This window comes from Blennius ocellaris, assembly GCF_963422515.1.
Source record: "Blennius ocellaris genome assembly, chromosome: 16".
In the NCBI taxonomy this organism is placed as follows: Eukaryota; Metazoa; Chordata; class Actinopteri; order Blenniiformes; family Blenniidae; genus Blennius; species Blennius ocellaris.
In genome coordinates this window covers 9,253,817-9,281,576 of record NC_137665.1, presented here as the reverse complement: position 1 = coordinate 9,281,576, position 27,760 = coordinate 9,253,817, and the positions used below count along the sequence as shown (strand labels likewise).

At 43.8% G+C, this 27,760-nt stretch overlaps 1 protein-coding gene across 1 annotated transcript; it reads right to left on the bottom strand.

The window, feature by feature from the left end:
- Nucleotides 1-4,811: 4,811 nt before the first annotated feature.
- Nucleotides 4,812-19,303, bottom strand: xylt2 (xylosyltransferase II; the record flags this gene model as incomplete). Its single annotated transcript, XM_080512190.1, has 11 exons — nt 4,812-8,071; nt 8,184-8,517; nt 8,828-9,023; nt 9,127-9,383; nt 9,878-10,054; nt 10,459-10,675; nt 10,981-11,061; nt 11,694-11,896; nt 13,689-13,864; nt 14,473-15,016; nt 19,172-19,303. The coding sequence occupies 11 exons, from the start codon at nt 19,301-19,303 to the stop codon at nt 7,749-7,751; spliced, it is 2,640 nt and encodes an 879-aa protein (XP_080368316.1). The 3' UTR covers nt 4,812-7,748.
- Between the last annotated feature and the right edge of the window lie 8,457 nt (nt 19,304-27,760).

Below are 27,760 nucleotides of genomic sequence, written 5' to 3'. Positions count from 1 at the left end.
GACACGCGGTCAGAGATCAGTCATGTTACATAACTGACATGCAATCACATGAACTCATCACTCCTGCCTGGACTGCAGGCAGCATCTCAACCCTCCGGCCTGGACACGATGACAGCACATTTATTTGTTACAACGGAGCTGACTGAGTGGCTGATTTAATCCAGAGCAGGGGTCAAAGTGATGCAGGAACCGTTAACAAGGTGAGTCAATTTGACATTTTAAACAACGTGAGCTGCTGCGTGGGGTCACGTCTGCGTACAAAATGAACTCCAGGCACATGCCGTCCTGCATCACTCGCTTTACTCTTGTGGGTGCATGCAGAGAAAGGACCAACATATGCACGGGTACAGAACATGCAAACTCTGCATCGATATGGTCCAGCAGCCCAACCCAGGCCGAGAGATTGTCAATGGCCAAGCCAAAATGCAAACCACTACACAACTATGTGACCTTAAATGTATTCCAGCCAGCTGATTTTAGCCAATGAAATAGCAGGTATAAAAAGAAAAACTAAAAAAACAAACTCCCCAGGTGGAAATCACAGAGGGAACAAGAAGGCCTCCCACATCTTAGGAACATGCATACATTTATGTAACACTCAAAATAGAAGAAATGTCTTGAATTTCCACCCTTGTCAATATTGGATTTTCACCTTGTTTGCATTTAAGGGACTTTATTTGGATATCGATATCTATGGACTTTTTTTTTCTTTTTACTGTAGTGTATTTTTCTGTATCTTGAATTATACGCAAACGCCTTAACTTGTGTTAATGCGAAATGGCAGAAGCAAATTTGGCACTTTCCCACCAGGTCTTGCCTGCTCTCTGCAGCACGAATGACAACGACACAAAGTCAAAGTTATTAGTGCCGCCGCAAAAAGAATATCACACTCCAAATGAGCCGCGCATCTCCACTGTTTGTCTGCTTTTTGCCTCCATTCATAACCCCCCCCCCCACACACACACACACACTTGTCATATTGAATAAAATCAGTCTTGTTTAAAACAGCTTTGCAGCAAATATATTCAGGAGTCCAGGATATTTCAACTTTAGTTTTGCAAACCAAACATTATAGGTTTTCACTGGATATTGCACAGGCAGGGAACAGTTTCTAAACTCTTCAATGTGTGCCAAGTTGGCGATATTCTCAGAAATTACCTTTACAGCTCGGGAATAAATCTGCTGAGGTACTTAGTGTGTCTCGGTTTGCATTTACAGGTTTAATAGTCACTATAGCAGCCGTACAGATTTACCAATATTTAATATTACCTTCTGAATAAATAAACATGCAATAAAAAGGAATAATGAAAAATGTATGAGCAAAATAAATATTTCATCTGTTCATTCTGTCTCTTAATGTTGAACCTCTACATGTTGAAGGACAACGCACAGGTCCTTTTCACAGTTTACTGTTAAACACTGAGAAAGGTGTACAGAAAGGGAGTTTTCTTTAGCAATTAGCACTTTGCTTTTATGTGGTAATATTATGAATAAAATATATTTTATAGAGTTTGGCTTTTTTTATACTTTTGTTCTTGCGAGTTAGATTTTTAAAAAATGTAAGTATTTGAAATGTATTTGAATAATGAACTGCTGGTGATTCAAGTTTGAGTTGAATTGCAAAAACATTAACAATAATGCAAATATCATAAAGTTTAATATTCTTTGATGCAATTTCATTAAATACATTCAACGCTTCGTTAAATGTTTTGTACTTTGCTCGTCTTTCCATGAACTAGAATTTGTATCTTGGCTGTTTTAATAGTTTTAACATCGTGCCTGGCTTTGGCTGTTATGCCATAAAAAACCTCTTGCATCTTCCCAAAAAATCTATACAGGGGGAACCATGAAAAGAAAAGCCATGTTTTGGCGAGTGAAGAACCGGGGAGTTTTTTTTTCCTGCAGGAATCTACAGGTACACATCACAGCTCACACAGGCAGACAGTCGGACACAGTTGAAAACAACGGCCAGTGGTGACGCTGCTGCTGACCCGGGGTCGTCCCTCACACCACGTGATGATTTGCCGCCACAGCTCTGGACATTGGCATCAACTGCCCTTGTCGCCATGGTTATCGTCTCACTGGGAGCCTGTGTACCCAGCCTGGAGCTCCTTGGCAGCAGATGCTTGCCTGTTTTGTTGACATTTATCACCCCACCGCGCACACGCACACACACGCACTCACACGCACTCACACACACACACACATGCACAGCTCCTCCTCCAGTAGACCCGGCCCGGCTGCCTGCTTCTTATCTGCAGCCTCAAAGAGCCCACATACGGAGCCGTGTGACAGCCTGCGGCGCTCTGACGCGTGCAATACGTTCCCTTTAATCACCCACATTTATGTTCTTCACATTCGATTTGCTCTCACTTTTGAAAGCCCAACTTTGTGACAGCTTGAGCGGCTGTAGGATGAAAATCAGAGGCTATCCTGTTCCTTGAATTGGCTTTTTCTTACTGTGCTTTGAAGATGCAGCCGTTTAAAACGCTGACTAAAGCAACAATCTCACTGCTGTGGATATAGAATTAAATTTAAAAAAAGAAGAAGCTTGAAAGCTCGGAGAAAGTGGATCCTAAATCTCCTCAAACAAGTCAGGAGGTCGCACCCTCCTCACACTGTCACACCACACATGCAAAGAAGTAAGTTCTTGTTTTCTTACATCTAGATATATATTTAATTAACACTTATAAGGCAGCCTGATCCGGCACACAATAATACACCAGCAAGGACGATTCTGCAGGTCTATGCTTTTTTGTCTGGAAGGGAAACCAACGTCACACTGTTCTTTTATTTCTGAATACCAGGCATTATTTTGGGGTGGTTGCTGAGGTCGAATGCTGATGTCACACACAGGCACAGGCAGAAATTGTCCCTGAAGTTCAAACGTTGCAGACCAGAGGCGGAGCAGCTGTGTTGATGACTCATGACCTCAGGTGGTCTAGCCTTAATTCAACATATTACTATTTCATGAATCCCACATTAAATTTTGATGCTGGCATGTAAAATGTTCCCAGGGCCCCGTGTTGCTGGAGAAGAGAGCGGCAACATGAGAAAGCACATTGGAGCAGATGGGGTGTGTGTGTGTGTGTGTGTGTGTGTGTGTGTGTGTGTGTGTGTGTGTGTGTGTTTAGAGTATGGCCGGAGGTGGCGATTTGACTGAGGCAAAGGCCCCTCGGCAAAGAAGCGGACGATGTCGCCATGGCAACATGAGATTTCTGAGTTTACATGAGATGTGTCACAGTAACCCTGAAAACAGCTGAAACTCCAGATTCCCATAATAAAATGAGTCATTTAATAATACAAATCAGTCCTGTGGGTTGTGTTGGAAGGTCACCGACATCTCACCGCGCTGACAGCTTCACATAGAGCCGTCACTCCTGGCATTTTATATAAAGTCGAGGACATTGTCTGCTCTGTGTCTTCTATACTTTATAACTGAGGTGTTTCTTGTCACACATAAAAAAAAAAAAAAAAAAAAAGGGGACTTCAAGATAAACTGCATACTTCAAGAGCCAACGCTAACTGGCTCATTGCAGCTTGCACAAAGCTGGAGCGTCCGCTATCTCGTGTGCTCTGTAGTTTTCTGGCAGTGTTCAACTCGGCAAAGCAACAAACGCAATCACAAATTTAATTAGCCGGGACGTGGGAGCTCGTTCTCGGCTTGCTACAATACAATACTTGTTCCATAAATATCCAATAATTGAATTATTGAGGCTCTTGAAGCATCAAAAGGGATTAAACTGTTAAGAGTAGCAGCAATAAAATACACAACTTGCGAGTCGTGCAAGGACAAGCTTTTACTTGTCGTCCCATTAATGTGAATCTGTGTAACTATTGTAATGATGAAGACAATCAAAGTAATCTCTGCACTGAGGGATTGTGTTTTTTGTTGTTGTTGATTCTACCTCATAAATACTGTACTGTGTTTGATGTTTATGACTCAGTCTGTGTATGCATGTGTGGAAATTAGCCGGTCCCTCATCTCGTGTTGTCGATACTTCTTTAAAAACTAGTGGGATTTCATGATAACTAAAAGATAACTTCTTACATTTACAAGTAGGTGTTATCTTAAGTGCACAGTTGGTGCCTTTTTTAAATATTCTTTTGCATCTTGCATCTTCTGATGTTTGTTATAGGGAAAGGTCGGTGGAGGAAACCATCTCCCTGCACTTCACACACACCCTCCATCCTGCTCATTCTCAACATCAGCAGCTGGATTTTCCTGCGGGTGAATTAAACGGACAACGTCCACTCCCGATCGTGTCGAATAATGCCTCTCCTCTTCTCTGCCCGTTTTTACTTCCGAGCACCTCAAGAGAAAATGTAATATTGGCATAATGATGAATATTAAGAGGAAAGCGAACACGGAAGTGTACGGAGCTTACAGTATTTATGAGATAAACCATGTCAGGGAAGCGTTCAGCACCTTGGAGAGCACCTCTCCCACTCATTAGGATGTCGTGCTTTGAAAAAATAATCCTGCTAAATGTAATGAAAATAATTAACTTTAGACACATTTCAGAACTTGATGTCACAAGGATCAAAGTCGGACATGTCTTCATATCACTAAGCATGTCTTCACTTATGGTGTGTGCCTGCATGTGTGCGTGTGTGTTCATTTGCTTTTGATTCATCCATTTTATCTTTGCACTGTTTTTAATTCTTGTTAAGCACTTTGTGTTACTTCATTGTATAAAAAAAGTGCTATATAAATAAAGATTGATTCAATTTGATGTTAAAAGACAAGAAAGAAAAAAAACCGTGACAAAACTTTAAGTGTTTTTTTTTTTTTTTTATTGAGTCACCAGTCTGTATGTCTCAGAGATTTTTTTTTTTGGAGGCAAACAGTGACAGGCCAAAGTCCCCAACGTGTCCACGGTGACTCACCCAGCCAGACTGGTGGCGCTCGGACCGAGACCCCGAAGCACCCGTCCCCCCGCAAGACACAGAGGGTCTGCGTCACAAGACGCGAGACAGGCGGCCGGTTGAACGTGACACAATTAGGACAGCAGTTCCAAACAGTTTCGAGTGATAAACACACAGCATACACAATTCCTCTTGAACCGGATAGAAAAATAACGCCCGTTTACAGCCATTAATCTGCCCATTCCCTCTGGATAAAAGACGAGCTTCACTGAAGCGACTGCACTGTGCAAGGTAAACAAGGTCACTTAAACTCATATGGTGGGCAACGTTATTGAAGAACAGAAAAGCTTGCATCAAACCGAGTGAGAACCCAAACGGAAACACAGACGGGGGGTGGGGGGGTGGGGGATTTCTTTTTTCTCTGAAAAGGCAATAATTGCACATCTCTGGATCCTATTATTCCACAGTAAACAATTCATATTTTCCACATCAAGGCAACTGAGAGTTTCCCGATCACACTGAACAAATAAAACCACAAACATACAGTGGCAGCACATTTTAAAACTTCACATGAAACGAATCGTATCAAATGAAATATCAATAACCTTTTGATACGAACTAAGCACTCAAACCAATACCACAGTTCTCCATATGAACACACACAGGAGGCATAATGGGTTAAAACCCTTCCAATGACAGGACCACTTGAATTTTTTGGGGACAATAATTAGCTTTCTCTTCAAGAAAAGTTTGACATCACTTTCAATGAAGATGATAAAAAAAATAGTAAGCCACCGACGGCGGGTGAATTTAGTTTAGAAGAAAACTAACTAGAATCAAAAGTAACGTCACACCAATAAGGTGAGATGATTACAAAAATCACACATTCGTTGGATTTTATGTAGTTTGGGTCAAAGTGATGCATCGCCGGCTATAGAAGCAGAGCGCAGGCATCGGTTGCCATTGACAGCCGTGCTCAATAAAAACACATCACCTTGAGGTTCAAAGACTAGTTGAAAAGAGAAAGACTGAGCCCACACAATCAAACCCACTGTTCTTTATATTGACAGTGATGCACTCTCCAGTTCTGTGACTCCGCTTCTGCAATGCCAGAAGTAAGAGGAAGAAAATGTCTCCGACGTGCAGTTTTATCCTCAACAGGTCAGAAGTGACTTGTTTGATTTGTTAGAAGCAGAACTATAATGCTAAACGTCTCATTACTAAGAGAATCTTAACCTCAGATGTTGACTGGTATACAAATCGATCAAATCAGAAACTAAAACCATCATTTTACAGTGATATTTGTCATATCGGTGGCTGAGATTACTTCCAGAGTAACATGTGGAGACAAAGAGAAGCTCCAGGTTGATCTGGATATTAGAACCAAATCATAAGTGACTCTCAAAGATGAAGCCGGAGACCTGGAGTTACGCACGTTTACTTTTTTGCGGGGAAAATAAACCCGTTCTCTTACTCCAGAAACGACACGATCGTAAATCATCTCAGACAAGAAGCAAACACTGCCCCTGTTGTTTGCTCTCTTTTAACTCCGATCCGGGTCACATGCTGACAGATATCCGCTTCCATTGAGGCCAAATCCGCCAGCCGACCTTTCTGCTGTCGCCATCTCTTATTTATTTTGGTGTAACTAAATATTTCGGTGAGTTTCTCCCATATAGTGGCAGTATTGTGAAGAATAAACAGATCTAAGCATTAGCAATGCTAGCAGGCGGACTTTATGAAAATTAAAGTGATGTCAATCTTCTTCATCAAACACGGGTAACGTATTTTTCAAAAAATAACGCAATAGATCACATTCCTTTAGCTTTAGTTGAGCCTCCTGCATGATCCTAAAACATGCTACGTCAAACTGACAAAAAAAAAAAAAACACAAAAAAAAAACTTGATGCAACTCCACTGGAGTTCGTCAAGTTGTACCTTTTCAGTGGAACTTTCTAGATCGACCATTTTAGATGAGCTTCGAAGACATCTTGGCTGTCTGCAGCACTGACGGCTGTCTAGGCACTTCCTTTCACCATGATAATAACAGAGTGGGATTTCTTTTCGAGACAATGGAAATAATGACACTTTGGAGTGATTTCAGGCAATTGGACAAACCAAAACGTATGAAGGATATATGAAAGATATCTCACTGTAAACACAATATTGATAAAATACGACTTATACCCAAAAATCCTCATTCCTTTACCTAACCTGCCTCTTGACCCCGAGTCTTTACTGATGTGTCTGTGCGGCAGGGAGTGGAGGTCTAGGTATGTGCCTACTGTAGATAAAAAATAAACATCAACCCTCACCGTTTACTTCTCACCCTGTAACCAAGTGACCTTTGTGTAACATAGTCTTACAGTAAAGTGCACTTCATCCGTCTCTCCCACATGCTTACATAATAATGCTTCAAAATAAGCACAATAATACGATACAAAGGTGCCACTCTCCCTTGAAATGAAGATACAGCACGGGCCTGCTGAGGAATTTTCCACCACCGCTTCCTGATTCTTTCGAAGAAGAGAGAAGTGTGCACTCGGGCAGAGTTCACACGTGTGCAGAGGGATTTTCAACGCGCTTCAGCGAACGCGAACCACGGCCGGGGAAAAAAAAACCCGCGCGTCGGCTAAAGAGGACAATTTGTGTACCCATTCACCAAACAGTGGTACAAGTCTTTGCGCTTGCAAGTGTCTCGAATGTGCAAATTTCCAGCAGAAAGGCAACTCCTCGTCGCAGGGATTCCTGTTGCTTCGCTCACAGCCAATATCTGGGTCTGAACGCTGCGCCGACGAGTCTTCAGTGTCGGCCCAGCTTCCCCCACAGTCTTCCTACGTGCGCGATGGGAGTCGAAGGCTTTCTCCGTTCTCGGGCTGCTACCTGATGCGTCCGTTGCTCTTGACGGGGCCGAGTTCAGATTTGGGGTCGGGCGACATGGAGCTCCAGGTGGTTATGGAGCAGGAGCCCACAGCTGGGCAAGAAGAAGTCTCGGTGGAGCACAGGCCCCCGCTGACCCAGAAGATCTTCACACTACTGTCCACCCAGGCTCCCAGGGGCTGGCCCACCAGCTGGGCGTTGCGCTGCGCTGCCTGCATGGCGGATTCCTGAGGAGGCAACTTCAGCACTGAACTGAGCTGCTGGAAGCTTTGCTCCAGGTACACGTTACCTGGCGGGCCTGAATGGAGCCAGCTGTCCTCTTCTGGAGAGCAGGAAACAGAAAAAAAGGAGAAATAAGCTTCCAATTCAATTTAAAGCGCAGATTAAAAAAAAAATTTTTTTAAATGGGGTGAATCAGTGAATCGGCGTCTGACCTTTGCGCAACGGCTCCTTATTATTGAAGGTTAACGGCATGACCAGAAAGCGAACCACTGCCATGCGTTCCCACTGTTTCAACACTTGTACCGTCCACGTGCCAGGGCGCAGCGGGCGCTGCAGCGGTGGCTTGTACTGAGTGTACTCGGCATCCACGTCCACGCTGATGTCGTACGATGCTGCCACCACCAGAGCCGGGTCGACCCACACGATGGTGGCGGTCAGGTTTGGACCACGTGCCCACTTCTGGACCGCCAGCGGTTCATCCAAAGGACCGATCACCCCGCCAAAGTTACGGAAGATTCTTTCTTTGGGGTCCCAGTCGGTGCCAATCTGTCAAGATGAGACGATACCGCAGAACACCCACATATGTGACTTTCATGTTGTAACTGAAGACGAGGTGAATGGATTTACTTTCCTTCCAATATTAATGTTTTTTTTTTAATAAGTATATATATATATATATATATTTTTTTTTTTCTTTCTAAAACTAATTAAACATCAAACTTTCATTTTGGTAAGATCATGCCCTGATAATGCCACCTCAATTTCTCATATCAGCAAAGGATCTCCCCATAAAGCTTTTTCTTAGGGTTCCTTGATCCTAAAACTTCATTAAAAAAAAAAAATCAGAAGTGCTTACTTCCAGGTTCTTGAGCCTTTCAAACTCTTTCAGGTTTCTTCCAAGGACAAGTGTGGCTTGAGGTACCGCCCACATCTCGACTGCCTCTCTGGCTTTGGACCCCACGGCCTGAACTTCCTGACGAATCAGGTAGCCTTGAAATCGGTCGTCGTAAAAGTACAGATGCACAGACAGCGGGTAGCCCACTGGTTCCAGCCTGCAGCAAAAAGTTTAACCCAATCAGTTCAAAATGGAATTATTTCCAGCCAACATCCGAAGTGTCAGTGGCGACATGAAGAGAAGGTCGCCAGATCGCTCACCTGCAGGCCTCCATGTTGCTATTGGTGGTCACCAGACTTTTGAGGCCAAGGCGAATGAAAGACGTGTATGCAGTGAGCGCCACGTCACTGACAGAGGCCATCCCATCCTGCTGCTCAAACAGGCTCTCCCAGTACGCCTTGATTGCCACGGTGCCTGGCGCGTACTGCCCATACAGGTGAGTGTCCAGGATGTCAATGGCCTCCTGGTTCACCGAGGACTCAAACTTGCGGGCAAAGAATGTCGGACGGGTCAATTGCTACAGAGGAGAAGAAAGAGACATTTATTTATTTTTTAAATCAGAATGATGAAAAGCAACTCATATGAGAAGTACTCAACCCTAAAAGTGAAGACAACTCATCTCAATTGTCCCCCCAGTGGCTGAAAGGAAAATAGGCCAGAAGTCCAAAGTACCCCTCTAATAGTTCTAGAAAGTTTTTTTTTTTAGATCAAGTTTTATTTTTGCTATGATGTTAATAACCAATCCAGATGAAATGATTAACAGCTTCTGTAATTCAATTAGTCCCTTCCAATTAGGAGAAGAGGGTCTCTAGATGTGCGTTAGCAGCAGTCGGTCTGCCACTCCATCAGTGTCTCATTCACATCGTCCAAATTTTGTACACCCCTTCTGAGTTTACACTCTCTAATTGAAAACACAAGCCATTTGGTAAACTGCAAGACATTTAATAAAACAGAAGTTTAATAAAGCTAACTGAAAGGATTTGGTTCCACTCCATCCTCTGGCACACTCACCTGAATCCGGATAAGGTCTTGCGGCTTGAAGTCGTTTGGAGAGCAGCCGCACCAGTCAACAATGTGTTTGTATTGGCATTTACACCCCAGCTTACGATTCCAGTTGGTGACTCGCAGGTTGTTGTCCACCAGGGTTTCGCACATATGACTGTTCCCGAGTACCGTGTGGAAGAAGGACTGCAAAAGAGGGGGGGGGGGGGGGGGGGGGGGGGGGTGTAATTACAACAACGTGCAAGAAAACAAAGGCTGCACTGTGTCAGAATGAGGGTTCGGTGAAGTGCCACAGATATGCATAAACTGCTTGAAACCACAGATTCGGAACTATAAAAGGGTCACCGCTCAGTGGAGGGGACGTACCGCGGTAGCTCTTCCGAGACTTAACCAAACAGATAAACTGGAGTGAACCCTCTTCTCAACTGGCACTTCTGCTGCACAGTGAGCCAGATAGCTTAAAGTATTACGTTATCTCCGCTGCTGGGCTCTTCTGACTTGGCAGAGGAGGACAAGCCGGAGAGATTTGTGTCGGAAGCCGTCTCTCTCCACTATGGGAGATTAAACCGACCACCTCGGGGCTGGCTCACCTCGGCGGGGAGCAGGGCGTAGGTATAGAACTGCTTCAGCCCCGACACCAGGTCATCCTGGGAGGTCATGACGTACTCCACGAAGCGGCGGGTGAGGGCGAACCAATCGGAGCCGCCCGAGACCTCCAGGCCCTCGGGGGTGCTGCGCTCACCGAGGCGCCACATGTGGTTGTCGCACTCGTGGAAGAGACGGTCAAGGCCCTGCTTCTTAATGAACCTGGAGACACCGAACGTGGTTGAGGATGAACAGGAGGTAACGGGGGTCATCAAATCACCTTTGCTGACAAGCAACACTGCATTGAATCATTTAAATGCTTAAAGACATCATTTTTATGTTAGAACACCAATACAGATGATAAGAAACCTTTTTACTGGATATATAAGATTTATTTGTACTCGATTGTGCCCGTCTCTTATTTCTAATGAGCAGTGAGTGAACTTTAATTGAATAATGAATTCTACAAAAATGTGGATATGCTGACAAAATATGTAATTCGGCATCCTGAAGGTCCATGTCCTCACCGAGCGTTCTCCCTCCCGTGGGACTTGAGAAAGTTCTGGTTTCTGTGCAGCGACAGGAACGCCACCAGCTCATCATTGGTCCTGCAGGAGGGGATAACGGTGAGTTTTGAAAAGAGGATGGATGAAATCGAGAAAGAAAAAAACAAAAACAAAAGTGTGCTGGCTGGAGTGTAGGACCGACTAAATTTAGCAACTCTGGACAGTACTTAGGAGGCTCGGCTTGTGAACCCAGTGGGACGATTCAGGTGGAGGAGTAGCTGCTCTGAAAGGGCTTCAAATAGCAGCTTCAGAAACACGGCCAGCAGTAACCAGCACAAAAGAGAGCCATTTACTGCCAAGCGCTGCGTTTCACCGGCAAACACAAGCTTTTTATTGCCGCTACCAGATTACACTATTCATCTTGCTGCAAATGTTATTTTAACCATTAATGCATCAAGAGTAGAAAGAGTTCAGTGTGACTCTCGCCAGGTTTTTTTTTTTTAAGCTGCCTTTTTGAAATTGGTAAACGGTGCTACAGAATATAATGCAACAGAAAACACAAAGTAGATCAGAAATATGATTATTCGCATCTGTGAGTCGTTGGGTTGACAAAAGCCAAATCTAATAATAATAATAAAAATAAAAAAAAGTTGAGAAGAACTAGTACAAAGACATCAAGATGTTATCGTCGTAATTGATGGCATGAAAGTCCTCTTGTAAATATACCGACTCACCTGGTAGGGAAATCGGTGGCGCTGAGATTGACGAAGAAGTCCCACTTCCAGTCGAGCATGGACAGCAGGTCCTGCATGGTGCGTAGATAAGCCTTCAGAAGACTGGCCCCTCCCCAGATGGTCACCATTCGCCAGGGCGTGGCGCGTATGTTTGAGAACTGCTGGGCTATCTGCAGGACCTCCCGGTGCATGTAGCCGGACCGCTGGGTGATCGGGAATCAAAACAATCAAACAAGACGGTCTTGCGCGACGACTCGTACTTTTTTAAATTGGCAGTCAAATCCCCGTCATTTCTGCAGTGGTTGAGGGAGCTATTTTCTGCTCTACGCTTGAAGAAACTGAGATACAAGATATAAGAATCCCACAAAACCGTCACTCTGATCTGGAGTTCCTTTATGCGGTTTGTAGGTTTTCCCTTTTCAACACAGCTCTTTGAATAATATACTTAAAACATCAAGTCACCCAATTCCTGTCTGACTACTCCCGTATTTGTTTGTGTATTATTCTGTTTATTAAATTTTTGTTGAAGAACCTCGAGGGGGTAAGTTGTATGTTTATTATTAAAAAACCGGCAAAAAAAAAAAAAAAGCCATTCACATAATCTAGTCTTAGGTTTGCGACTGTTCCCAGTGATCTGTAGCTGCAACGTTGCCAAGACCATCACCACAATCTGGCTCCTGATGAAAGAATTTGATCTGAAAATAACAGCAGCCACATGGCGCTTTGTGCGGCGAACCGTCAGGACGGCAGAGAGAACAAATATCAAAATGTTTGTGTTTGTTTCCTGTCCTCCTTTGGTCGGTGGCGATGGCACACCTAGATGATTAGAATTAGAAATTAACTAATGTGAAATGACGGTCCTGAGCTAACTGCAAAGCAGAGATTAAACATTAAGAGGGAACAGAGGAGGAGATTAAAGATCCGCAGAGGCGTCGGGCTTCACGCAGAAACGTTAACCGTGTGCGAGTGAGCGTCTGGCTACTGATTCACATGAACGCTCCGGAAGAAAAAAAAAGTTCAAAAGACCTTTTGTCATTTCCACTCGGGAGTTTGATGAAGTTAATTATCAACTAATTAACACGCAGTCTAGTCCCAAATAAACAGCTAATAAAGGCGCTCAGGCGATAAATGGGCAGTTTAAGAGAAACCGACACTTGGAAATGAATTCTTCAGGGACATGAAGTCAAATCGTGTTTCTGATGCAAAAACTGTTTTTATTCCGTCTCCGTCCAATGTATTTAACACAGTATCGAGAGGATATTTAATATCAGGACTCAACGTTTTTCATGATTTTTCTGATCATTAGTATTCTAGACGAAAATAACATGGGGGGGGTGAAATAAAAATTGAATGTCTCTGTAAGCGAGAAGAACTAGTAACTTGGGAGACGTAACACAAACGTAGCGCTGCCTGATCCCGTTTTATTCCCCTCATACTTTAAACACGCTTTCTCCTCAAAGATGGATGAGGCGAGGCTGGCAAAGTGTCTCAGATGGAGTCTGTGTTGTGACTTTCCCAATGACTTCGTATTCATCACTGCCTCCTCGGAGCCGTCCCGCCGTCCCCCCGGCAGCAGAACAGAAGACTCCCCCCCCCCTGCGACAACCTTTCCTGCTGCAGAGCTGTGCTGGCACAGGCACCTGCTTCTCTGCTCGACACGCATGAGGTCTCCACCTCGGTTATCGCCGGCCTTACATTTGTCTTCTGCCTTCCAGCTGTACATAATAGCAGACTTTTCCTCCTCTAAATCCAGCCCCTAAGAATAACCACACTTTACTCTATCCAGGCTAATCCCCTTTACCACAGTGCGAGACCCGTGGGATAAATTTAACCTTCATAATGCAGGAAGACCTAACCGGTGAGAGCTTTTGTGAGCTCATTGAAGCCAGCAGGGTTGAAACCATATATAGAGCACTACTGTAAAACCAATGGAACCGAGATGCATTCTTCCCATGTGACGGTGATGAAGTGGAAGTGAAGGCACACGGTGTTTACCTTGTCCACATGGATGTAGTAGTAGTGGTCGCGGTGGTAAATGGCTTTAATAAGGCGCTTGAGCTGCCGGACAGCGCGACCGTGCACCATGAGGACAAAAGCCACTCTGACAGGGTTCTCGACTTTGGACAGGCTGTTCTCCAGCTCGCCAAAGGCCTGAACTGGATGTGACACACCTAGTCAAAGAAGAACAAAACATAGAGGGCTGCTATAGTTCCGTGTTCAAAACAACAATGTTGAGTGGTTAATAATACATCCTTGTACGTTGCATGTAGGGTTCACATTAGTGTGCAAGAACTTTCCGGTTTTCGTTCCTCGTCTCGTTAAACAAAACCTCCCACACATGATCACAGCCAACTACGCCTTGGTAGCATTCTTCCACTGTTCCGGGTGTCTTGGCCCAGTTTAACCCTAGCGTCACTCTACAGCTCTGCACAAGTTCTTAAGTGTATGAAGTCAGATAGAAATGTGGCTGGACTCACTGCCTGTGACGTATAATTTGGACCCGCTGTCCAAGAAAAGTGGTGGGCGTTACACACAAGCAAAATGACCTATGATTCATGCACTTCTTCCCGTCATCGCAGATCCTCACTGTGGCTGAAACGCTTTGGGACTCAGAACATTTTAGTTTGGACACTGACGTATGAGAAACGCCAGAAATGTCAAAACTGTCCCAAGCTCGATTAAGATCACATCAATTGACGTGTAAGCAAAAAAACATTGAAAACAAGGCGACGTGTTCAGATTGGCGAGGATAAAATAAACAATTGAAAAGTGATCTCACCGAGCTGAGGACACAACTGAGGAAGTGCACGTGGCATGAGCTGTCCGGCCTGATGCTGGCAGACGATGTTGGCGATCTCCTGCCGGCACTGCTGTGAGCCGGCGCGGTGGAGGGCGGACAGAGCATCTTTGCCGGTGATATCACATTTGGGCACAAAGTCACTGTTGAGGGACTGGTGCGCCCCGTCCACGCTGCCTGGCTCTCCTGGTATGGCCGCAGCCGGTGGCTTCGCGGCTCCGTCGATGCCGCCGCGAGTCTCGCTCAAGTTGCGGCTGCTGGATAGATCGTGGAGGACCATACCGTCTTGTCCGGCCTCAGCCATCCTCCGCTCCTGGGGGGTCTTCAGTTGGATGCCCGGCTTCCCAGCTTGCCGGCTGTTCCCCCTCCTCAGTGCGCTGGCCGCCGTGCCCCCTGTCCTCTCTGACCTGGCGCTCCATCTTCCCTTGTTCCTTCCCGACAAGGAATTGTGTTTGTCCCAAAGTGCGGCGTCTCTTTTGGGGTCCTGGCTGTTGTGGTCAGGCAGCTTGGACCGCCTGGTTTTCCTCTGAGGAGAGATAGCGGAGAACAAGAGAGGCATACATTTTCAATTCGTTGGTCTGTTGCCAGGCTGCCTTAAGAACATCTTGGATAAACACCACCGAGAGGAGGTGTTGATTCATAATCCAAGAATGACATAAACAAAGACCTCCACTAAGACAACAGCCTACTAAGAAGCAGCCCCAGAGGGAACGATGTGCTTGCTTTGTTTTTGTATTTTAATTTTTTTTTCTCACCCCCATTTTCTCTCATTTGGTATATTTTTAGCTGAGCCTCTGTCTCTCTGTGAAGCTAATCCGCAAAAACTGGCTAGTCATACATATTCAGAGACACATAATGAATTTAGGAATTTAAGTCAACAAACCTGAGTGTGCTTCCCTCAGGCAAAGGGAATGAACTCAACAGGGCCAGAGCGCTACACCCAAATACATACAAGGGAGTGTGTTTCTTCGTACTGTCGTGCTAATTGATAAAACGTTACTATTAATATGACCCTAATTAATTTTAATACCCAAATGATTTAATATGGGTGGATAAAAACAATGTTTCTCACTCTGACGATCGTTCCGTGTACTCCATTCATGCATGACTGCAGCATCCCATTTTCATTTTGAGAGTTAAAAAACACTCTAAATTGAGTATCTGTCATAAAGTTGCACTTCTATGAAAATGGTCAATAAAAGCTAAAGATCAGCTCCAAAGGAGCTATGCGTTTTCCCCAACAGGAATATAATGTAGCTCTTAAAAGGCAAACAGCCAACTTGAATTATGTTTAATCCTGTAAAGCGTAAGTAAAATAGTCTCTGTACATAAAGGGTAACACATTAATATGAGGACCTAATTGAGAGCTATCATCCCACTTCTCTGACTCTTTCCCAAAGTTAAAGTTTCGTGTGGAAGTGGAAGCAGCAAAAGGGTCAGTCTCACTGGAGAAAGAAATCATCTCCAAAAACAGAAGACAGGCTTTAACAGGGAAAAAAACAAAACAAGGAAATTTAAGCCATTTTAAATCTTGCAGCCAAAAAGCATCATAGCTTTGGAACAGCAGATTACAGGACCACACAAAAGGCCCCTTGAAAATATGCGTTTGGAGGAGAAGAGGAAGAAGAACAGCGAGTGGGCTGAGTGCTTTCGGCCTCTGTTAGACGATACGGCACAATGTGGGCTCGCTCCACTCGCTCCACTCACACCACTGGCACGCCGACAGCCCAGAGATGGTGGGAACAAGAAGCAGCACTGGGGCTGCGTGGCTGGACGAGGAGCCAGATAATAAACTTCCTGGTGTGCCAGCTGCCAAACAATGCAGCACACTCAGCGACTGCTTGCCAACTGCACTCTCATTCCCATTAAAGCAAGAGGTTAAAACAAAAAACAAAAAACAAAAAAACAGACAGTGCCCTGAAAGCCTGTTTCAAGGTACGTAATCTTCTCATGAGAAAGTAAGCAAACAAAACGCTGGACAGCCATCAGGGACAGATGTTTTGAAAACACAAACTCCACATAAAGGCCCCAGAAAGCACGTTGGATAATTGCGGTGGGCTCTTCAGAGTGGCGGAAAAAAAAACCACCCATCATGCACAATTATTGTAACGACTTGCTACGATACGGCTCTTCTGAAGTCCGTCGTGCCCTGTGCTCGGTCCGTGCTGCATTCAGACTCCCATCAGACTTTAATCGAACTGCACCAGAGGTAATCTGCCAGAGGATGTGCATGGCTACGTTCACACTTTTCATAAATAGACAGCACTAAATAAACAAAATGAAGGTTTCCGTTTCGTCAGTCTGAAGCCACTTTTAAAGACACTCACTTCACATGCTGTCAGCATAAAAGTTTTGTGCCGCTTTTGTCATGTATTTTTAATGCAACATAAGGTTTGGGGCTTCCACAACAGTGTTATGTGCTGGTGAATTCCCTCCTGATTGCTGTAAGCTCTTAAAAACTAAATACGAGTCCAAGAAGCAGTAGGAATTCAATTCAATGATCCAGACGGGGATCTTTGCTCTGTGATTTGTTGATATTTCAAAAGCAATGCAGTTTGTAACGAGAGAAAGACTTTGTGATCGTTTGTTGTTATGCACTAAAATTCTGAAAAAAATCTTTCAATTCTACAAAACCTGTGCAACCCGAACCCAACGATAGGTAACAATCCCAGAAACAATCAACTCCCAAGTCCCATTAAAGCTGCAGACAAACGTACAGAGAGGTCAAATCACACAAGGCTTGTAAAACCAAACTTTCGTTGTTTATATTTGTTTTTAAGTGTTCGAGTAATAAAAGCCTACTCTGTTCAGGACTGTGTCCCGAGGGTGGCCTCAATGCTCAGAGTCCCGAGTTTCAAATTAAAAAAAAAAAGTTTATGTTTGGACTAATTCTATTATTCATGGTTTCTCTGTCTGACAGTAACTCTCAAGTTTTCAGCTGACAGATTGTGTTTTGACGCAGATCTAAGATGAAGCAGGGGGCTAATTTTTCCCTTATCATTCGCTTTCACAGCTTTTAATTAGCGCCATCATGTCAAAAAAGAAGTATTGATTCAAAGGCGAGCGATGCAGCCTTTCCAATTAATGTCGAGTGAAACCATATCAGGGCTGCCATCTGCTGAAGCGCTGAGCGGCAGCAAGCAGTCAGCTCTGCAGCAAAACGCGGGTAAGCTGAGGATGATAGGGGGATGACAAAGTCGCCGTCCTCGTAGTCCTCTTGCTCTGCCATGCAAGAGTTTTGATATGGTGCATGTGACTGTGTTCACACATGCACAGCAAACCACTGATTAGAGGAGATGCCGCATAAAGCAGTCACCGCCGAGCACAGGGGAACTGTTTGGAGGTGAAATGATGATCTGTGCACACGCTCAGGCTTGAAATTTGATTCCGCATCTATGAGGGTCACATTTCTAAAGTTCTATCTCAGAGAAAATTAAAAAAAAAGGAAAGGCACCTTTGCGCTTTCGCAGTGTCAGAAGAGCAGCAGTTAACCACGTAGTCCTATAGAAATGACGCCGCATCATTGCTGAGGCTTGTCGAAGCCTGAATGCGTGCGAAGAAGGTGCAAACAGCCTGGAGGCTCAAACAAGTGACAATAGTCAAAACGACCCGCCCGATCACTTCTGCAAAAATGAGGAACCACATGTCACGGTGTGTGCTATGGTGCCACATAGGCGTAACAGCAAATGCAGTTGAATTATGTAACTTCTGGAAATGAGAAAGTTCCCAGAAACCTGTCAAGTAGTTAACTTGACAAGTTAACTACCCCCCCCCCCCCCCCAGTTATTTTTCGACAAACTATTTAGTCAGATATCTTATTGGCACGACAGCCACTGTTGCTTCTGCCACCAGCATCAAGCCTGAAAAGAATATTATGGGCTCCACACTTCTTGCCTCCAGACAGGAGGGCCCTCGTCTCAAGTTTTAGGTTACATTCCTGTGGCTCCATCAGCAATGGCTTTGCCCAACAAAAAAAAAAGGAGGAAAAAAAAAAGAGTTTTGAACTTGCTCAGGTCACGTCTGTCAGCGACTCACTTTACCTGATTTAGAGAGAGTATTAGAAGAAGCACTGCCCTGGAGGGGGTGCAATCCAGGTGTGCAAGGACAACTTTCACAGAGGACTTGGCTCTGGCTAAATCACTTGTTTCAATGGTATGTAAAATAGGGTAACCGGCTGCTTCGGGGTGAACTGGGTGCTGTGAGAAACATGACTCGCGGCGAAGTGGAGGTCAAAGAAACAGGTCAAAAGGCCACTGCTGGTCATAAATATCAAACATGAAATAATAAAACAGAACATATACACACAGAACATGAGCTGATGTCGATCGACTTCATGAAACACCCCCCCCCCCCCGGTACAGTGGGCAGACTCTTCACCGTCTAATCCGATATACAAGGACTTCAGGTGAGTTCATCTCCGCGAGACCCCCCCCCCCCCCCCCCCCCAACGCCGCCATCGAAACAAGTTATAACCGGAGCTTTCAAAAACGGGAACTTCTCGGCTGCTGTGGTCGGTGACAGGCAGGGCTGGTCCCGGTTGTACTGAAAGCGCTTCTGCGAGCGGCTAACAGCTGCTCCAGCACAACAACACACGGCGAGCTAAGCTAAAGCGCTAATGGCTCAAGCGCCACAGTCACAAACCGCCGTCGTCACGGAAACAACGTGGGAGACAGTTCCTCACCTCCGCCTCGCCTTCTTCCAGACTTCTCAGGCTCCATACCACGAGCCCCTGGATCAGGAGGATGGTCAATGCGGCGGCAATCGCGAGTTTATATCGTCGGAGGAGCTTCTGCACTCGAACGCTGGCCACCATTTTTCCGACTCAGGGGTGGCGGGCGCGCGCATTCTGAGTTGCGCGCGCCCGCCGGGGAAGCTCGTCGTCCTCAGGTGGCTGAAAAAAATAAACAAAAACAAAATAACTCTTAGGTGTTAATGTTTGTGCATTTGTACAGATAGTGTTTAAATAAAAAAAAAAATCAAGCGTATTAACAAAAAATTTGGTTTATTATATTTTAACTTCATACTTATTGCCCACAGCTATTTTTTTAAATGCAATATCTACTCAACCTTTATGCAATGGGCAAAGGTAAAAGAGAAGGCTCCTAGAAATTATCGTAACTTGCTCGTATACATATTATACACGTAAAACAAAAAATACTGTTAAAAAGCCATTTTATAAAAAAATTAAGTTATTAGATCATTTTAACCACGTTTCGTTACATTGTTAATGGAAGGCATTCAATTTAATTTACTTGTATAAATTATTGATTGAAAAACCATTTAGTAGGGCCGTTAAAAACGTACATCATGGGAAAAATATAGGCATTAAATTCCTTTGTTAAAACTTATAAAATAATACTGCAAAAGTCCTTTAGTAATATCTTGTTAGATTTTCACATAGAAACATATATATTTTTATTATATAATCGCATATCCCACCTTCTAAACATAATGTTTCATATGCATCAATGGTTATGCACCTCTTGGTGGAATGCAGTCTGCATCGTGATGCCTGTACCTACGTATATGACATAAAGTTGAATATGACAATGAAATCTAAAGGTGTCAGCCATAAAAATAAAAACTCTGAGGTTTAAATATTATTTCAAACTGTGGACTACTCAGTGGCAACTTATGACAAAGTAGATTGCATAAAATGAATTGTACATGAATCCAATTAAAGGCTACAAGTAGACTAACCTAATGTTTTGTATTGTGTGGTTATTTGTATGTGTAAAGCCCCCTTTCGAAATATTGGTCGAGGGGAAAATGATAGTGTATCATTAGTTTTTCAATCTCACACTTCTTGGCCTCAGCTTATCCAAAATGTTCTGCCAAATGGAAAGTAAAACTCTCAAGTTAACATGGTGATAAATAACCACATATCAGAGAGAACCTACAATCTTTAGTCTCTGTCAACACTGAGTCAATGTTGATTAGGCTAAGTGTATCTGTGTTGTTGCAGTTTGAAGATTAGGGAAACAAAAATGTACAAATAGGTTTTGCATAGCAATGGTTTTCTTTTGTAAGAATTGCATCAATAAATGTCTCACACCTTGACATTTTCGACTACGGTTAATATTTTTCTTTGTGTGTATGCTAGCCGGTATTGTTATTTTCTTTTCTTTTTTTTTTAACATATTGTCCAAGGTCTGTCAGAATCATTTTCATAATAAAACTATGCTTTTCTTTTGGTCCAGATTAAGATGGAGTTACTTTTGAAAAGATGATAGACACTATGTAAAGCTTAATTAGGCTCATATGGAGAAGACATGGACAACTGGTGACAGCATGTGGCCCCTGGCATCACGTTTCCAAAAATCAAGAAATTATTGTTTTCACATGTACTGTGGAGTCATTTTAAGCATTTATGAAAATATAATTAGTCTAAATTACTGTACTGCTGGATGGATGGATGGAAGGATGGATGGATGGATGGATGGATGTAGCAATTAATGACAGGTTACACCCTGGAGAGATCAGCAGTCCATCACAAAGCAAACACAGAGAGACAGACAGCACCACACACTTTTAGAGTCACCGATTAACATATAAAATCTAATTCTCATTAAACAAGCTCAAACTTGGCCCTCACTTCAAGGATGACATTTCGGGGTCTTAGAAATGGTCCAAGCATCCCATCCCTGATGTCGTCTTATCAATCTAATCCATAAACCAAAGACCGATGCCAATTGGCCCTATATGTGAATGCCTACTAAATAATGTATAATCCCCTTGATTATGTTGGTACATAATCTGGGCTCACACTTATCATCTGGATTCGAGAACATTTAGGATATGGTCAAAGTGGAGTTATAAAATAGGCAATACTAGTTTATAGCTTGTCGCTTTAGTCGTTTAAGTTGAAAAATGTCATGTTTTTGTCATTCATGAATACTAATGCAACATTTTGTCTCTTTGTCTCGCAGGAAAATACCCCCACAGTCTCCGTGGTAACGAGACCCCTGCTCAGGCATCCAGCCTGTTAAACTTGTGCTCTGGATCCCTTGATCAGGAAGTCTCATAAAGTTTAAATAAAATTAAACAAAAAAAAAAAATATATATATATAATGAACCATGCCCACGTCACTAATCTCATCCAGAGATTGGCCAATTATCGCCATCTGTATATCTTCCAGTAAAAGGTGTGCGAGTCCGCTGCGGTCCCGCGCGGAGTCAGAGCGACGTCACGCGGTTTGCGGAGGGAGCGTCAGCGCATCCACGAGCTCTTTTATGCGCGTGTTTACCCGGCGGAGAGAGTTTTGAGAGCCCCGCAGAACTGAAGTCTGCAGAGCGCATGTTTGCGGACTTGTCACCGCGCCGCTGATCGGGACGGAGCTGGTCTCTGCTTCTCTTCCCGGGGACGGATATACGATGAGAGCCTTGGCGCTCCGACTCGCGGGTTCGGGAGGATTTGTGAAGGGAACGGTCACAGTTTACACGGAGGAAATGTCCACAACTGCCAGTCCGACCACCCCTTCCTTACAGCTGACGTCCGATCAACTCACGATGGTGGCTGCATCCTGTAAGTGAAGCTTTAAAAAAAAAAAACAGCCACACGTTGTTAATCAATTCTCAGTATTTATTTGTAACGATACTTTCAATTCTTAAGTTCCTGCTGCATATCTTCTGTATTTCATCAGGTGATGTAGAACTGTGATAAAGTCTGGTAATGCACAAAGGTTATCTATATTTCATACGTCTTGTGTGGTGTAAAGAGATATCGCCTCAGGACCGCTACATCTGCAGTCAAAGCTATAAACTGTATTCATAGGTAATAAGGAAATCGATCACATGAGAGAAATGACACCCCGAAGTGCTCTGATTGTCGAGATGAACTGTCAGTCAAACCCTTACCAAAGGCTATAATAAAAATACAGTTCTGACTGTGAGTTCTTTCGCATGTTTGTGACTAACAGACTATTTCTTCTCTCTGCTACAGTTTCATCCCTTGTGTTCTTTGTGATTATTGTGGTGATGCTGTCCATCATTTACCGCAAGGACCCCCACTGCTGTAAACTCTGCTCCTATCAGGGGCCACATGCAGACATGGTAAGATCATGTTTAAGATGGAGAACTTTGCCTTCCTGCTGAGCACTCTCTTCATGACGAACATTCGCTTTCGTAGCTCGGTAGTTGAGATCACACCGGGACAGAAGCTCAGACGCCATGTGCAGCATGTCAAGCTCTATTAGGAGGCGTCAGATTGAATTTGCATGGCTGTAGCAAAGGGACAAGAATAGCCTTGATATCATCATTGTTCGGCAGCAAATTGGCTTCAGCCTATTTAACTGCTCTCCAGAAATATCTCTGAGTGCCACAGTAACGCTAACAGAATTGATCAGTTACCATGTGTGCTGATGAATGTTCAGCACCAATGTAATTAAATCACTGCTAATCCATTTTTACTCCATCCTTCGTACAAGCATGTGAAGCAAAACATGCTATTCTTTAAGGTCTATGTAGGATGGGTGGAGGTTGTGTGGGAAATCATCAATCAACTATGAATTGTGTACATATCTTTCTACCTACTGAACATAACTGTTTACACATTTGTGAAGTTCTGGGCAGCAAAGTGAAATGAATTGAAAGGGAAATGTAAACAGTCCAAGAAGTGACCATTCATTGGTTGCGTGTCCTCCCGGCTTCCTCTTCCTGTTTGGTTCTCACCTCCATTAGTCCCAGGGGCGAAGTTAGTGTTATCTCTGGAGTGCAGAGTCACAGCTCATACCTCCCTCCCCCTCCCGTAAGGAAGATCCGTTCAGTTGTGAATTTTGTGGCGACATTTAGGGAACGGTGTGTTCTCTAGTACAAACTGTTAATTTTTCACAGCCGTATGGTTGCAAAGGTCTGTCTGATAAGACAACACTCACTTGCCGTTTCTCACTGCTCGGTCAAGTGTACAGAGAAAACTGAACAAGCAAATGCAATTAATGTGCAATACAGCATTTAAAAAAAAAAAAAAAAAGTGAAGATAAAGTGAAGAAGCTGACACACAGACTCTCTTTCATTGTGTTTCTGTGGGACATTTCACGTCTTCAACTTCATAGTCACATACCTTTCCCTGCTTCATTTTACTCCATGAATAGTGGACAGACCCCACTGTGGGTGTTGGGGACACAACACAGACAATGGACCTCCTTTAGATTGAGGCGGTGAAAAAAAAAAGCCCAGTGCCGCTGGGGTCCTCCCCCGACTTCAACACTGATTTTACACGGTTGTGCTTTTTCACACTGACTGAATCAATGGCAAGCGACAAAAGCACAACTCTCCTTTTCTTCTCCTCTTTCCTGAAGACATTTTTTTTTTTTTTTTTGCCTCTTTAAAGTACTAACCAGCGAGCAAAAATGACCTTTGACATCACCTTTTTGGTTGTGTCGCTCCCGTTGTCTCGGACACGTTGCGAGGGTTATGGCAGAGGTCGTCAGAGTTCATCATTCTGAGCTGGAGGGTTTTGAGTGATGTCACGGGATGAACTGGCCTGGGAAAATAGTTCATCTGAAAATTGGATCCGGCCCCGTGGTAATTCACGCTGAAATTCAAATAATGTTGCTTCAAAGTTGGATGGGGAATCGCGCCGGTATTAGCAGCGGCAGGCCCCTGACATCTCTCGTCCTCGTGTTGGATTTAAATCTCAGTCAGGCAGCAAATTGACTTTGTTGTAATGCCTCCCCAAATGGCGTACGAGGCCATAATGTGTACTGGAGTGTGCTCGTTAAGAGGTACCTGCAGCAGTTACAAGGGGGACAGGAGACTTTGAAAAGGCCACACGGCGTGGTTCGTTGGTTTGTTGCCTCGGGACTCTGGTGACACAGTAGGACATCATATTGTTCTCCACACAAAGGAGACTCATTTAGACCTGGGGCAATTACCTTGTTTTTTGCTGGCAAGGATCCTTGCACCTCATACAGTGAAGACACTGACACATCTTTCTTTTCTTTTTTTTTTACAAGGGGCGGGAGTGGGAGGAAGCACGGAAATCGGAGGGTGGTCGCTTTATTGATCAGATAATTTATGGTGCCGCTAAACCAGCCTGCGCCTGCAGTGATTAAACAAGGCATGGAAATTGGTCGATTGGGCTTAAATTAGTGGGCCCCTGACTAACTCCTGTCAGAACATCGTGCACTCGTGCACATACGCACCCTCCTAGTTAAAATGTAAACTGCTATAAACTGCCGGTGTCCTGGCTCTGTGCTGCATATTTCTGACACGACTTTTTGTCTTTGCAGGATGCTCCTCCCCAGTACTACAGCAGCAGGCAGATGCTGGTTGGGTCTCCTTGTCTGGAGCCGACTCAGATCATTGATGACAGCAACACTCAGGTGAGAGCTCTCTGTTCACATCAAGGTTTCTTTCTTTCTCTGTACACTGATGCAGGAGACAAAGCCTGCAGCTGTTTGCACACACACACACACACACACACACACACACACACACACACACACACACACACACACACACACACACACACACACACACACACACACACACACACACACACACACACACACGCACACACAAATCACATTTACTTCTTTTTCAATATCTGGATTTTTTTACATTATGCACACCGAGCTTATCAAAGCTTCTCATCCCCGTGTCACTGTTTTCTTGTGGATGATCCATGTGTCAGCAGGCAGGTCAGCTGTTCTACGTTGGCGTGCCCTCCAGCTACAGCCTCTCCACACTCGAAGCCCCCCTGCCAAGGCTCCCTTCCTATGAGAGTGTCCGAAAAAAGGACCGCCAGAGGCAGATCCACATGATGATTGCAGACCGCTTTGGCCTCAATGGGCCCATTGTAACTGAGGTAGGCTGTAGTGGGAATTAGGACTGTGTCACAGCAATTGATACAGTCACAAATGCTGTGACAATGTGGTATATCAGGTGCTGTTGTTCTGCAGCTTTGGGGGATAAAAGGCTTCTTTTTTTCTTTTCTTTTTTTGTTACGCCATTACCGGGTACAAAGAAAAAAATCAGTTACAAGTTACAATAAATGTAAATAATGGGACATTGTTTCTCAATCAGCAATATTTTGTCAGACCTTACTATAACAAGAACTTGTTTAAAGATCAGAATGAAATCATAGTGCAGTAAACAGGAAGGACTATCGGTTCATCTCATGCTCACTGCTGAATTGTGCTGGCGGATGCGTTTCAAAGTTTGACCGTGTTGATCTTTCGCTGAGCTTATGATTCACACAACGCTTGAGCAAACAACATAATGAGAAAAAAGAACATCAAACATAATTAAAGGCTGCATCCTAAGTGCAAACACTGGCCGAGGAGGCAGCTTTGTGCTCCTGTCTTCTACTGTTTTTTTTTTTTTTCCTTCTTCTTCTTCTTGGACCTCTCCTCTTTTTTTCTTAATTAAACACTCGCGAGCGTGGCCGTCGCTGTGCATGCACGCTCACACACATGAACACTTTCACAGACAGTACTTCCCATTCATCCCATCACTTATCACTGGAAAGCAATACCTCCCTCCCTCTCTTTTTTGCCTGTGTGTGAGTGTAGATGCTGCCTCTTGATTTCCCAATCTGCCCTGCAGCCTGAGGCGAGATAGTGTAAAACTTTGTGGGCTGCTGAGCGTGTGGTGTGAGTATCAAAGAGAGGGCAGGGTTGTAAGGTTGCTCCTGTCGCTTGAGGGTTCCTGAGCAATTAAAAGATAAGAGGACTCTGTTAGGGAGTGTGAATCTGCCAGATGAGATCAGAAAGATAATGTATTTGTTAAAAAAAAAAAAAAAAGAAAGAAGTTTGAGGCAATGACAGATTAATCACTAATGTAAATACAAATATGTCTCACCTCTATTTAGAGCTACATTTCAAGGCTTTGTGTGCATGGCATGTTCTGACACTCATCGTTGTCGCTTCTTTTAATTTTACAGCATTTTCAACTGTCTTTGTGTTTGTCTCACAAAGAATAGGAGCAAAATTATAACGAGCAAAACTTCTATATTTTCTAAATATAGAAACTAATGCAAAATTTCATTATTTATCACGAGATCCTTTATGCTCACCTGATCAATTGTTTTATAAGCACGTGATTCGACTTTGAAACCAGGTATGGATGTTTTAGGTTGGTTTTTTTTGTGGGGTTTTTTAAACCCTGCCTTCGTTTTCCCACAGCCTCCTCCGACATATGAAGAGAGCATTCGTCAGTCTGTGGAGCTGCACTACAACATCCTTTTGGATAACCCCTCTCCTCAGACTTTCTCCACCACTGCAGAACCGATCATTCACCCTGCCCAAGCCAACCCAGTCAACCCTGCTGGAGGCGAAACCAGCAATGCAATACTCCCTGTGTGACGCTGATCAACTCTTCCAGCTGATTCAAATGAATGTGAAGAAAACTCATTTGAATCAGTGTTTGAATCAACACTTTTCATGCAGATGAACTTTACAAATCAATCACGCCGGGATATTTTTAACTTGTGTACAAGCTGATTCAGGTACCTCAAGACTGATTTCTTTTTTCTTTTTTTTTTAAGAGAAAGACAGCTGATGTTGATCATGAGCTGAGGAGGAACCAAAAACAAGCTGCACCCCCTCATGGGAAGGAAACATTTGACAGGCACATTTGAATGTAAAAAAAATTCCGTGCAAAGTTTGCTTTTTATCGGGTTTAGAAAAGATCACTGGATGGTGATGAAGAAATTGTGGACGTTATGCCTTTAAGACGGCATGGATGGAGATATCTGTGGGCCATAGCACTGATACACACCAAAAAATGCAACCGCTGGCTTACTTTGTTTTAATTGCAATCAAGGGAATTGTGGGGGAGTTCACGAACGTTAGTCTTTCCTCTTCCCTTGTCCTTGGCTGTACCCGAGCCTCAGACCTCACTGTTTGGTTTTAAACATGTTTGTTTGCAGTATGAAGCAAGTCTTTTTTTTTTTTTTTTACCCTGCTGAGATGGTAATACACTGCTCCAACATGAGGTCCAGGCTACAAGATGTTCAATTAACATGACGCTCATGGAAGACAGTCATTTTAATATTCATGAGGGCAGATGGTGCTGGCGAACTTTTTTTAATCATACATTTTTATATCTTTTTGAGAAAAAGTCATTTCCTTTCATTTACAATATACAAGTACTATATTTTTTACCCTGTGTTTTGTTTTGTTCTGTATTTATTGATGAAAAAATGAGTGGTATTGTGTTATTTCTCTGTGGAGACAAATGTAATAAATATTTTTATTGCCTTGTTGATTGACTTGTAGTAGCGTATAAACGTAGTCAGAAACAGCGGTGAGGCAGGGACAACTTAACT